General features: G+C 42.0%; 1 protein-coding gene across 1 annotated transcript; it reads left to right on the top strand.

Annotated features, from left to right (window-relative positions):
• The first annotated feature begins 612 nt into the window (after window positions 1–612).
• angptl2b (angiopoietin-like 2b) lies at window positions 613–12473 on the top strand. The gene is made up of 5 exons (XM_068703374.1): window positions 613–1312; window positions 6717–7613; window positions 9752–9945; window positions 10959–11229; window positions 11351–12473. Exons 2-5 carry the CDS (start codon window positions 6737–6739, stop codon window positions 11548–11550), a joined length of 1542 nt encoding a protein of 513 aa, XP_068559475.1. The 5' UTR covers window positions 613–1312; window positions 6717–6736; the 3' UTR covers window positions 11551–12473.
• Window positions 12474–14344: the final 1871 nt, after the last annotated feature.

The following is a 14344-nucleotide window of genomic DNA, read 5'->3' on the forward strand; positions in this document are numbered from 1 at the left end:
CTTCAAATGGTTTTGAAAACAGGAAGACAACACAAAAACAAGACAGCCATGGCAACAGTATCCAAAGCCAAGTCTTTGCTTGAGAAATTTATAGAGCATTGGCAGGATTGTCCATACTCTGACATGACAACGTGTTTCATATCCTTTTGTCTAACAACACACACGAACAAGTAAGCACAGCTCTGCTTTTGATGACGTTACATAATTATCCCCCTGCACAATGTAGTTCAAGTGTGTTGCTTTGTACTCAGATCCAGCCTGTTTCAGACATCTAAACTCCAGACTATAAACCAGGCACAGCAGTCGCTCACCCAGACCTGGTCTAGGTCAAAACACCTGGATATGCTTCCTATCTGTCAGCCTGTTCCATCTATCTCGGGACAAGCTTTCATTCACAGCCAATTAGGATCTGGTCAGTGTAACGACGCGGCATTCCGCCACGAGAAGAACCATGCAGTCCGAGCCAGAAATAGTGGTGGTGTTGAACCAGTGGCCAGGGGGCAAAGGGTTGGAAATTTGAGATGTGTGTGTGTGTGTGTGTGTGTGTGTGTGTGTGTGTGTGTGGCTTATGTGTTGTGCATGCTTGTGGATCTCCTTTGTGCCATGGGGAGGAGGGGTGGAGAAAGAAGGCTGTTGCTTTATACAAGAATGTGTTCATTTTTAAGTGAGAGGGGGAGGCTCTGAGCTCAATTTGTCTGCCTGGTGAAACACTGCAAGAGGATTTTTCATCATTTAAAAGCACCAAGGAGGGAGAGAAAGCGAGAGAGAGAGAGAGAGAGAGAGAGAGAGAGGGAGAGGGGGAGAGAGGTGCAGTTGAGAGAGACAGCCTCTTAGAGCTGTGAGGCAGAAGTGATGGATTCAGCACACAGAAAAGTGACAGTCTTCTCCTAACGGGCCACAGGCAGTACACATGCTGCCCTGGACTCTCACCATTTATCAGGAAACTATCTCCACCATCTAACTTAAGTTACCACTTGTCTTCTGAAAGTGCTCCAACTTTTTTTCCAGTGGATCTTGAAACAATCTACTCAATGTTTGCTGAAGAGTTTCTGGCAAATCAAGCTGCTGTTGGGCTAATGACGGACTTTTAATAATAGGCTTTAAAACACCACCACCACCCCTCCACGGCTGGAATGGACAGAGGTGACAAAGAGTAACTATACAGGCAGAGCGACGAAGGGAGGAGAGGAGGACGCAGGGGTGCAGCTTTCCCACTTGGGATGACTTTCTACCGGGAGAAACTTCAATCAGCTCTGCCGGGAGGGCAAGACATCTGAGGGAGCCTCATCAATACTCTACAGTTATCTATTTTGTAAGCATCAAGAAACCTTTCACTTATTTATACATTCATCTTATTTATTGCACACATTTATATTACATTATATCAAGCATAACTTCAATTCATTGCATTGATAAATTGTCTGTAATAAGTAATCTCTCAGAGCAGATGATGACCTTTCTTGACTCGACAGAAGTTGTTATTGAGCTCAGAATGATTCAGCCCAGTGACATTTCTCACACAGTGGTGAAGCAATTATTTTGTCCCGAAGTTAAATTGATTGAAGTCAGACTTTGACTGTTCACTCTCAAACTGCTTCACTTTGCATAATGATTTTGTTTGATCTTGAATTCAACAGTCGTCATGCAGCATCTGTTATCTGACTCACTGTTTGGTGCTAAAAGGTAATTGTACTTGCTGATGACTAACCAAACCGATGACTCTGATAGACTTGGTTGGGGAGGGTTAATTCAGCGCAGGGGGATGCTGGAGAGCGGGCTCTCTGTGCTAAGTGTTTCTTCACTGCTGATAAAACACTCAGCTTGTCAAAACACAGGACCCTAAAGGGGTAAAATGAAGGCATGGGTATTGAAGAGGGTGTGTAGAAGATGATATACAGCGAGAGCCTTCTATGATACATGCTGACAGATTTATTTTCTAATATCTAAATAGAACCATTCATTTCTGAAAGAGAAAGAAAAACAGATAACCTGACTACCAGTATGTCAAGCCGTCTGCAGCTTCAGGATGTTCCCCTGGGCTCAAGAGGACAGAGAAGCAGGCGGTTGAATCCCGTCTTTGTTTCTGTTGCCAGGGTAGTGTTTGGATAAGGGGGCTTTGAGGCAGAATGCTGGAACTTATCGAAACAATTCCCGAGACCCCCTGCATCCCCGTCTGACTCAGATCACAAATCATGTATGGAAGAACTTACCAAGCAGCATGAGACCCAGAACGAAACCTAAATTTGAACAAAAACTCAAACTTGTCCTGCTCCATGGAGAGTCAAAACAAATATTGTCCTATGCCATCAAACTAAGCAGGTAGTTGAGGTTCATCATGTTCAACATGTCATGTTTCAGGCTAGCAAGCATTACATGCTTGAGGAAAGAATGAGGTCACCCTCAAGGCAATGTAATAGTGCAGATTACCATGAGCAAATTGAATTTGACTCTGATCCAACACATATTGGGTGTCATGCAGGAGACTGCCAGTTCTCAGCGGAGTTGGCGCTAATTTGAACATGCAACACAAAGCCATCCTGTCCAAAGTGTCCGCTCCTTTTCAGCTACTGGCAAATTAGGTGCTGTGTAGTTGTGTTGTGATCCCCTGTTGTGGGTGATGATGATGTGATTATGAGGCATTCACACAGAAAGTAGGACACTGGGAATGAATTGCGTCAGTAGATACAACGCGTCTTGTAGCTACGGAGGGGATAAGGGGAGTAGTGGTCCTGCGTCGAGAGGGTCTAGCCGTCTGCCACCACCGTTGACTCTCCATGTGTGTATGGCAGCTCACTCTAATGAGGTGACAAAGAATGTGAGGAATGCCATGCTCACACTAAAATGAGAGGGGCTGGGGTGAGAGACATCAGCCAGTCTGAGCGAGGCTGCCCACCTTCTAATTAATATGTGCTGAGCATGACCAAAAAGGCTGGAGCACAGCACTGGTCAGAGACACAATGACCTACCCGCTGCACTCGCCTATCACACTTGATTTAACACCAAGTAAAATCCAGAAGGAGGAGTCGTGTAAACACAGACTTAACCACCTGAAGACAGTAAAACCAAAACATTTTGGTGTGAAGCAGACTTGAAGAAATCCCCCAAGAGGAGCTGCCAATCAAATTACGATGAGAGTTGTTATTCACAGCACACTCCACTCGTTCATCTTCAGGGCCTGGGCAGAGTAGACATATATGACACTTCTCAACACCGGTTAATCATTGCAGCTATTTGGTGCTCAATAGCAACCTGTAAAGTCAACTGATGTTAGGACAATAATGCGCCATGGGGGCTGTTAGAAGCGACGAAGGAAGAGGAGGCATTCTGTTGTTCCCTCTGGCAGACTGGGGATGGGTTAATAACAGGCTGTCTCAGTCGGGGCAGATGGGACTCTCTCAGGTCCCTGGGATACTGAGCCCAGCAAGTGTTGTTATTTGAAAACACCATTTATCGGAAAAACCCTCGCAGACACGCACATACCGCATTCACTCGCACACAAACACATATTTCATCACAAGCTGCAAACATTTTCCCCTCAGCTTTGAAGTGTAGTGAAGCCTAGAGCAGGAGATTCCGGGCTAACGACGTCCAACATGGGACTCCTCCGCAGCAGGGGCAAATCACTCTGCATTTCTCAGAGACAGAGCTCATGGTCCAGGGGGAGAAACCACAGGAGCCGCTGGCCAAATACAGTCATCAGCACATTACAAGGCACAGGCTCTGGGCTGCTCTTTTATAGTGGCATTGGCTTACTTGTAAGCTATTATTAGTGGTTTCTTTACGGCTTGAAGACACTAAGATCATTTCAATGATAAGTATCCTTTTGCATGGCGCGAAAAATATTTATGACACTGAATCAATCAGCATTTGCTGAGGTGACATGATACAGCCAGGCTTTGTGTGCAGCATTAGTGTAATAATTAAAGACCTCTTACTGTGCTGACACAAAACAGTTTCAACCAAACTAAATTTAAAACAAAATTTCAAAAGAGAAGCAGACTGTACGTTCTTCTGCACTGACTGTGATTATATTTCTGGCCAGGTAAACTGTAACATCAAAAAGGCTGACCAGTTATAGAAGCATACAGTGGGGGTTTTTTCCCGGGAAGGAAAAATGTTTTCACATTCTACTCTAGACAGATAAAACTGAAAGGGTCGAATGTGCCAAGGGTCATGTTCTTGGAGAGCGCTGCATTTCTCTTCTCCATGTCTCCCACCTAATGTGCTGGCAGCACGCCCGGATTAACAAGACAAAAACATTTCTGCTCTCTTCCCAAGTTTGTTCTTACAATTAGATGGTAGATTATCTTTCACACCAAGATAGGCTGTAACAAAATGTGTGAGGAGTTGTGAGCCCAGCAATTCTGAGACGGATCTTCAAAACCAAGCCAATACAGGCCTCTCGATAATGCTTTCTGATTAGACGGGCCCTTTCTGACTCTGGGGAGGTGTTACAGAGGACCCCTCTGTAATCCAATATGCAGCAGCTTTCAATTAAGGTGCCCCAGGAGTTCAAGGCCTTGTTATCCTTGCACAGGAGTTACATTCTCCTCAGCACTCAGTGGCATCCCCTAATAACACCACCATCATCTACAAAAACTGCCTGCACTTATTTTTTCTCATTAAAATGTCTACACTTTGAATTCTGGGGGTAACAGTTAAGTATCTCATTCTCATTAACTCTTGAGGAAATGTATGGGTTGTGCCACAAGGTTTAGTTACAGAGGACACAGAATTTAAGAGAGACTTTAATCTAGACAGGGTTATGTAGTTCTCAGATTCATCAGAAATAAATTCTGAGGCAGATAAGGATAATGTTATGTTATGCTACATATGTATGCTAGATGGTTACAGTAAGCTTTTATTCTGTTAATTAAAACAGAAACACATGGTCAAAGTGGATGCATAAATTACAACAAATTGCCTTTCACTGTCTGAGCGTGACTTATTTCCCTCTTTTGGTAACGGCTATGGACAGGACTGATGTAACACAATCGATATTTAAAACAGTTCCATGAATAGCATCATCTGGTGGTGTCTCATATTTTCCATAAGCAAAGAAGTCCAGGCCTGCAGAGGGGAGCAGATAGGAGTGTTCCTGTGCGTGTCAAGGACAAGCAGTGGCACTTGTCCAAAGAGAACCTGAGCCAGCACAGCAAACTAAGCTAAACACACTCCCCTAACAGCAATGTAACTGACTGAAGAGATCAGCACATCATTAGACAAAAGAAATATTTTTCTTAGTGGCAGTGAGGTGATTAGTAACTTTCAAACATGCATGTATTGCATGCTTTTGATAGCGGAGCACTGATTTATACAAAGGATCAAGACCAGATGTATTCAATGAATAACATGTAAATACAGCAGTGTTCGCTCATCCCAGAGGTGATACTTGCAGTGTAGCAGCCATAAAATTATTGATTTAAATATTACACATTAATATCAGGGACGTGCGGTCCCTGCCATGATGGCAGGGGAGGTCATCATGAAAAGTAAAAAACTAATAATGACAAAATAAAATAAATATTATTTCTCTACTCATCTGTGCTATAAATGTAATTTGTATGATTCCAATAATTTCAAGCATTTTTATAATCAAAATCACTGAATTAGCGCATGTCCTGTTCCAACAGAGAGGAGACACATGAGGTGAGGCAGCAACGAGCCTCACCTCACCTCAGATTGTGAATCCCCCACTAACTGGGTTGAGCGCGTGCCTTTTGCTTTCTCATTGCTGCACACACTGTAATATTTGTTGACACTTTTATTATATGTCCATTCTTTACATAGAATAGGTAATGTATTTCACGTATGTCTAGAACATATTTAGTCTTGCTGATCTGACATTAAACCGCAGTGAAAAAGCACAGAGAGGCAAACACTACCTCGGCCTCAATGAAGGGGGCGTGCGGGAGCCCACAGGTCGGGTTTATCGCGTCAAGCTGCACAGAGCAGATCGACCCAGACAGGAAGTCAGACACCGATAAGGAATAGAGCATCCGGTCATTTTTCTAGATAAAACACTATGTGCAGCCGGATTGCGGCGCACATGCTCCCGATGGAATCAAATATGTACCTTACCTATGTGTGTGTCTGTAAAGAATGCTGATATGAAATATGACAAACAACCAGTAGTCAATGTGCAAGCTACCAATTGAATAGTGATTTAAGCAACTCTATTGGGTTCATATATTTGTAAATCTGACTCTGAAAGAGTCAGTGCCTCACCAGCCACGAACCTCACCGCACGTCACTGAATGAATATAGTTTGTTTCCTGTCATGGAAAGTCACAGCAGCCGCTGTGGCGCTCAGCGGGGCAAGTGAGCAATTTTCTTTCAGATCTTATCTTTTTCAGTAGACCATATTTTTGAAGCTGTAATGACCTCCAGCCCTGACTAAGTATAGATGTGTATGTACCGAGCTTCTGTCACCGACTGCTCTTAGTAGGTAATGGAGGATAAGACCTGTGTAACCGGATGGGCAGCCTTCTTCTGATCTCAGTCCGCCTAGCTGTGAAGGACTCCATTGATGCTTTGTCAAAATGAGCATGCAGCCCAATCCTGAGGGCTGTCAATTCCAATAGTAAGGAAAACTTTTCAGAATAGGTGTGCTCATACAGTCTTCTGCTTACTAACTACAAAAGTAAGTCATTTAGGACTTTTTTTTTCCACAACAATGCAATAATGTTTTCTATTGTCTTCCCCATTTTCCTTAGGCTTTGGTGAGTTGGGACACATGGAGCTCCCTTCAATGGTCCTGCTGGGGCTCCTTCTTGTTTATGGACTAGCCTGTGCTGCCCAGCAGACTCATGGGAGTCCGTCAGACAGCAGCCACGGCAGGGACAAGACCCAAGAATTTGAGAGTAGTGAGGATGATTTGGAGAGAGACTTTTTCTATGCTGGAAGGACCAAGCGTGCTCCAGCTGAGCCGCCGCAGGACAAGTGCTCCTACACTTTCATTGTGCCTCAACAAAAAGTGACCGGAGCCATTTGTGTCAACTCTAAGGAGCCGGAGGCCATGCTGGAGAATCGGGTCAACAAACAGGAGTTAGAGCTACTAAATGTGGAGCTACAGAAGCAGAAGAGGCAGATCGAGACCCTGCAGCAGTTGGTAGAGGTGGACGGAGGTATTGTCAATGAGGTCAAGCTTCTAAGGAAAGAGAGCCGAAACATGAACTCCAGAGTTACTCAGCTGTACATGCAGCTGCTCCATGAGATCATCAGGAAGAGAGACAATGCCCTCGAATTGGCTCAGATGGAGAACAAGATCCTGAACCAAACCTCTGAGATGCAACAGCTCACCAGTCGATACAAGGATCTCGAGCACAAGTACCAGCACTTGGCTTCTTTGGCCACTAACCAATCAAGTCTTATTGCTCTGTTGGAGCAGCATTGCCAGAGTCGCCCTCCCCCTCGTCCCGTGCCGGTCCCTCAGCCACGGTCTCAACCACCTCCACCATCACCACCTCTCAACAAGCCTTACCAACCACCTGTCCCTCCACGAATTGTCAACCCAATCAGCAACGAGATCCAAAGTGACCAAAAATCTCAACTGCCTCTTCCAACGATGCCCACTGGCACACACAGCCCCTCCACCACTGACAAGCCCTCTGGTAAGTCTAACAAACTCCAATATGAACTTTTAGATGATGAAGATTCATTTCAAAGTTATATTTTTGATGCATTCTTACCAAAACAGTTCCCATCACAAACAACGGATTGTGTGTCTGAATTAACTATGTTGTGAACCTCTTAATCATTAATGTCAAGCCACCACCAAGTACCCATTCTTCCATTCAATGCCAATTTAAATATGTCCCACGCATTCCCAGGGCAAAGGGCTCTCAGTGAGAACAGAAATGCTGTTGTCTACAGCCTTTTGAGATGCATATCATGTAATTGCCACGATTCAACCAACGCAAAAACACAAAGCATATTAGCAGAGTAAATACATGTGCATAAATGGATTGCTGGATCCAAGCCCATGGGACTCTTGAACACATGTTAGTGAATGATAAAGCTTTAAAACTGATGTGAAGGGTGTTTTGTGGTATCAGTTGCAGTGAGTGGTCTGTTGCCGTTCCCTTTCCCCATTTGACTTTAATTAGGAAACTTCAGTTTTAAAATGGTGGAAACAAGGAACAAACCATTCCCAACATGAATAGTGGGAGCATTTTCCATTGACATTTTGTGCTACTGCTTGCCATTTTCACTCGGCTGCATGTGAACGGTAGCCTTTGTATGAATGTTTGAAAGGCGGCAAGCAATTTCCTGCCCATAGCCATGCAACTAACACCCCAAAAAGTTACATAAACCCATAACACGAACAGAGCTACACACAATGCAGGAATAGAGAGGAAGGAAGAGAGAGAACTGAAAGAGCAACAGAGAGAAACAGAGGGCTGGAGTCTAAGTAAAAAAAAAAAATGGGAGGGGGGTAAAGTATGTACAGAAAGAGATACCGAGAGTCAGTGATGTCATTTGTTCCAGTTGCACCAGGCAAGAGTCAGTCATATGTTCCACCAAAGCAGCAAACTTTATCAGGCAGAACAGAGAAGGGCAGGGCAGGGCAGCTCTCTGGCTTGTATCTGCTCAACAGACATTCCTGAGAGTAAATGGATGGCAGAGAGTGAGCCAAGAGACAGATATCATCTACAGCGATTAAAAAATAAATAAATCAAAACAACTTTGTTACTGAGAGGCAAAACTTCTGGCTATTCACATTATGTGAACACTTTTACCATTACTACGTTTGGCTTCTCAACTGAGCGGGACCTCATAACATTTTATAAATGAGGTGCTTTGTTTCTTCTTTTGTATACCTCCTCTTTTTCTATCTTTTGCAAACTGAACCCCTCCCTCACCTCTACCCCTTTGCGTGACCCCTTATTCTCTTTTCATTGGTTTCCATTCAATTTGAACACTTTGTTATCCGGGCCAGTTGGCAAACCACACAAGTGTGAAATCTTGAGACCTTAAACGCTTTCACAGTCAATTGAAGCCAGTGGCCCCATTAGTGTTTTTCCATATCTACTAGGTTTGAAATTTGGGGTAAAATCATAATGGCACACAGGCAAACCCGGTTTCACTGATTTTCACCATAAAATCCAATAAAACAATGTTAACCTTGCACAAAATCTCCAAAACATTTGCAGAATGAATTCTCTTTCTGAGAGATAAGAAATGCATCTTCATAACACGTTGTAGATGCTACACTGTTACGTCACACAACTTTTGTCATATTAGAAAAAACTTCCGCACACTTACTGAGTGGCTGACAAAGGTTTACAAGCTGTCCATAATTACATTTTTCTTTCTTATAAACATGATGTGAGTCCCTTAATATGCACGCCTCCAACTAAAATGATGTATGTGTACATATATCATAAAGTACAAAAACCTAAGTAAAAGAAAATAATAATAATCCTGCAGTGTATGTGCACTCCAGATGATCGAAAGTTTTGCTTGTGTTTCATCATTCAGTAGTCAGGATTCCTTTTGCCCTCATGCCAGTGTTTCTTTTGGCTGCACAGCCGGCAACCATTTCCCTAGTGAGAGGAGCAGCCAAAGTCAATTCCTCTGTCAAAGTGAGAACCTCTGCTGAAAAATGGGATTCCCTGTGACAGAGTATAAAAGCTCTTCGTGTCACAATGGCTTTCTCTCCGTTTCCCTTTCTCGCCTTTTGAGATATTATTTTAACTGACTGGATTTTACATGCTGTAAATGTATTGTTGTCATCTTTCTTGTTTAGGGCCATTTAAGGATTGTCTGCAGGCTCTGGAAGATGGCCACGCTTCCAGCGGCATGTACCTGGTGAAGCCAGATAATGCCAACCGCCTTATGCAGGTGTGGTGTGACCAGAGACACGACCCAGGTGGCTGGACCGTGATACAGAGGAGGGTGGACGGCTCTGTCAACTTTTTCAGGAACTGGGAGACATACAAGGTGCGACAACTTCACAGTAAATCAAGGACCTCATAGTTTAAAGGAAAGCAGGTGGCTTATGTTAGTTTTTTTGCCTAACCAGATGTGAACCAGTAGTGAATAGGTAATTGTTAAGCTCTCAAAGTGTCTGATGTGGTAACAGCCTCGGTTACTGCCAAAGCTGTGAGTCATTAATTCCTGCAACATCAGTTGGTCTTTATGAATGAGTTCACAGTAAAATTTTAATGTGAGAATATTGGACTTGACTGCACATTAATTGTGTCAGCATTACTGATATTCTGGAAAATGAACCCTTATTTTCTGAATATTGCATCACAATGTATGTGACAATCAGGGCTGTGGAGTAGTTACATTTTTATTCAGAGGAACTTCTTTAACTTTTGAAAGGGAAACCCCTCACACAGGGAGAAGCAGTTCACTGTTTGCTGGCCAATCATCCACATGGGTCCTGGTTAAATCTCCGCTAAAGGCAACAATCGTGATCTATCCAAGACTTTCATAAAAACCTTTAAACCACAGGAGATCTGAAATTGCATTTGTGCACTCATCTGAAGGGGTGATTCCATGATTCAAAGCATGTGCAGGGTAGGGGATACCACAAACCAACTTACAGTATGATCGGAGCCAAAACAAAGCAGTAAGACAGCATCCAGTATGTTGGATTTCTTACTGTATACACTTTTCCTGCTGGGATTTCAATAACAAAATAATAGTGGAAAACTGGACACCCCATGCTAGCTTTAAACGTGACTCAGAGGGTCCATTTATAATATTGCTCCTTGACAATAAACAACTTTATTTGAGAGATGTCAGTGTATAAATGGGGGAAAGAGAGAGACGGCTATGACATGCAACAAAAGTCCCAAGGCTGGAATCGAATCTGGGACGTTGCAGTTGCAGTAGCCCCCCCCACACACACACACACACACACACCATGGCCCCTGTTCATAGCTTTTCTAAGAGTGTGTAGAAATGATTTCCTAATCTGATTTTCTCATCACTGACCTTCACAGCAAGGTTTTGGCAACATTGATGGTGAGTACTGGCTGGGTCTGGAGAACATCTACTGGCTGACTAACCAGGCAAACTACAAATTACTGGTCACGCTGGAGGACTGGTCTGGCAGGAAGGTGTTTGCAGAGTACGCCAGCTTCAGAGTGGAGCCTGAGGCCGACTTCTACAAGCTAAGGGTGGGCCGTTATCATGGCAATGCTGGAGACTCCCTCACCTGGCATAATGGGAAACAGTTCACAACACTGGACAGAGACCATGATGCATATACAGGTAAAAAAAAAGAAAAGCATAATGCTAGAAAGTATTAAACTAGACAAACTGGTAGCTTGAAACCAATAATATGTTTATGCATGTAGCCTGACAGATTTGTTTCTTTTTTCAATGTTTCTAGGCAATTGTGCCCACTACCAGAAGGGAGGGTGGTGGTACAACTCTTGTGCCCACTCAAATTTGAATGGAGTTTGGTACAGAGGAGGACACTACCGCAGCCGCTACCAAGATGGAGTCTACTGGGCTGAGTTCAGAGGAGGAGCCTATTCACTTAAAAAAGTGGTCATGATGATCCGTCCAAACCCAAACACCTTCCACTAAGCATCCAAGGAACACATACTGTACTGTAACTCTAACTAAACACAAACCTTGACAGCTCCTAAAACCCATGCAATCTTTCGTCTTTTTTTTCTTTAAGTGGCACCACACCAAGCCGGATGACAGAGAGACAGAGGATGTTAAAAGTGCAATATCAAAACGAGCTGATATACCGGTACCTCCTGCAATATGTGCGCTGTTTCACAGTTGTCTGAACTTTTTTTCCTTTTATATATGACTCAGTAAAGACATGTTCTGATTGCTCAGGAGTTGTTTTAAATACACTGTCTTTGATAAAACAAAACCTGTTTAGTTGACAGTGCTCTCATTTGACCTGAGTGAGAAAAACAATAAGAACCTAATTTGACATTAGAGAATAAAGCCCTACAATATATATTTAGTGTATGTAAAGTTGTTTTTGCAATAACAAGCAAATGAGGTTGACACAGGAAACGTATCCGGTGACTTTTAATATCATTCTAAATACATTTTCCAAATGTGTAATTTAACAGTTAACATGTATTCACTTGTAATACAGGGTTGATATTCTGGCCAGTTTTATTAATTACAACAAAATATACAAAACAGTGCCGTTTTCTTTTCTAACAGGAAAACACAACTGTTAATAGCAATACCTGAAGTTATAAACAGTCTGCTTATTCAACATATAATGGATCTAACACCAACAGAGGTACACTCTCCTCAAAGTCCTGCTTTTTTTTCTCAACAAAACTTGTTTTGAAATCTTGAATTGCTTGAACAGGTATCCATCAATTTGCTTGTATGAATCAAGCACTGTATTTACTGTATAAATTTAGTGGTTTGTTGATGTCAATAGATCCAAAACATTGCGTTTGTACATAAAAGATATTTGTAATATAATGTATTAAAACCTTATTACATTGCAATAAAATATGTACAGCTTGTGTTTTTCTCTTTTTTGGCGTCTATTGGTATAAAGAAAAATACTTAGTATAGTCAGGCAGCACTTTAACAACAGTCATACACATTCATAAAATTGTATTCATGTTCATATCAATTTTCATGACTTATGACAGTGTTGTGCCAGCCTTATGCATACCTCTAAACGGCAAAGTTTGACACTAAGATTATAGGTTTAGCACCCTGTGGTGACATTACATTTTTTTCTCATTTATTTCTCATGAGAACAAGAGACAGACTATGAGCCTCTACTATTGTGATCCATGCACTTAATTGTCACTGTGGGGAAACTGCTTTATTAGCCGTTAATATTAGCACTTAGCATGCAGACCCACTTGCTTTTCTATGATTTATTCGACATGTACAGTTAAATGCAGGAAGGTAATCTCCTCATTGCATCATACTTGTTTTGGTTAATCCCCCTAAAGCCTACATGTCCTTCAATATATCGAAGCATGCCAGAGGAAAGCTTATAGAATATAAACCCATAATAATTATCTATAAATATGCTACATTATATATTATTCTTTGGAATCTTAATTGAGTAAAAGAAGGATATATTTTCAACTTTAATTAATAGGCAAGCTGGAAAATGTAGTGTTGTAGTGTAAAATATAAAAAAAAAATATTTTATATAAATGATTTGTATGAATTTTAATTGGAGTACTTCAATTTTTAAGGCAAAACGTTTAGAGTATTGTGAATATTACGGAAAGCATACAGCTTATAGTGCATGCCTCCACCATGCGGTAACCACAGCTTTTAGCAAATTTGATTTTAATTATGTTCTATAGAGCAAAACCTTCATTTGTTCTTTTAATGAAAAAAAGAAACAGAATTACATTATTTTTGTACAGTAGAGTAACAATTAACATGCCATTATGAAAAATTACATTAAGTGTGTCTCCTGTCACAAACACCAAGTTGAGAGAACTGGTCGCATAAAAGCATGTTGTCTTAAACACCATCAGGCCCAGTGTTAGCGTATTGAGTCAGTACACCAGGGAATGACAAATGAAATGTGACAGGCTTGTAAAACTAATGCATCCAGCAGTCCCTTCCACTGACAGCAGAAACCACCTTTTTTTTTACTGTATGTCAATGGGATTTCCAAAAACAGCTGGAAAATTAAGCAAAAGTGACTTTACACTGCAATGAACCAAGCTCCATTAATGTCATATTTTGTGACCAGGCTTGAGCAGAGCAGGTTTTAGACAGTGTAGAGAGCATTTGAAATCAATTTAGTATACATTCCTGTGACTGACAACTTCAGAGACAATTTGAGATTGTCTGAAGAGACCAATTATAAACAGAGCAAAACATGACGTATGTGTATTTAAACACCCTCGTTCCGCATAAAAACTAACTTACCATGTTAGCATTATGTGCTGCCAAAGTAAAGATGGATGCTTATGTGATGGTAGCTAAAACACTTGTCCTACATTAAATCTACAAACACTGGCTGCTAGAACTGGCACATGAGTCAAAAGCTAAAAAGCTTTCTTCCCCATAATAACAAAGAGGCTTTGGATGGGACAAAGGAAGACATTCATCATTACGATTGTCACTCTTGTCAGCTGTGTTTTTACTAGAGATGCACCGATCCGATATCAATATCTGTATCGGTCCCGATATAGGAAAAAATTCTAGATCGGGTATCGGTGACAATGTGACCGATCCATAAAGGCAAATCTATTCAGTCCAATTATATGCGTTGTGCTCTGCGTAACGTCATGCGCTAACGAACTGGCCGCATAGATTGTTTTCAAAATGGAGCTAGCTAAAGGATCAGCCATCTGGAACCGGGCAGCCGTTCTCAGTTGTCGGGGATAAGGGATTCCGGCTGCTAGTTAAC

Source organism: Cebidichthys violaceus, unplaced genomic scaffold (assembly GCF_023349555.1).
Source record: "Cebidichthys violaceus isolate CVI_PGR_0920_01 unplaced genomic scaffold, fCebVio1.0.p SCAF_9, whole genome shotgun sequence".
NCBI lineage: Eukaryota > Metazoa > Chordata > Actinopteri > Perciformes > Stichaeidae > Cebidichthys > Cebidichthys violaceus.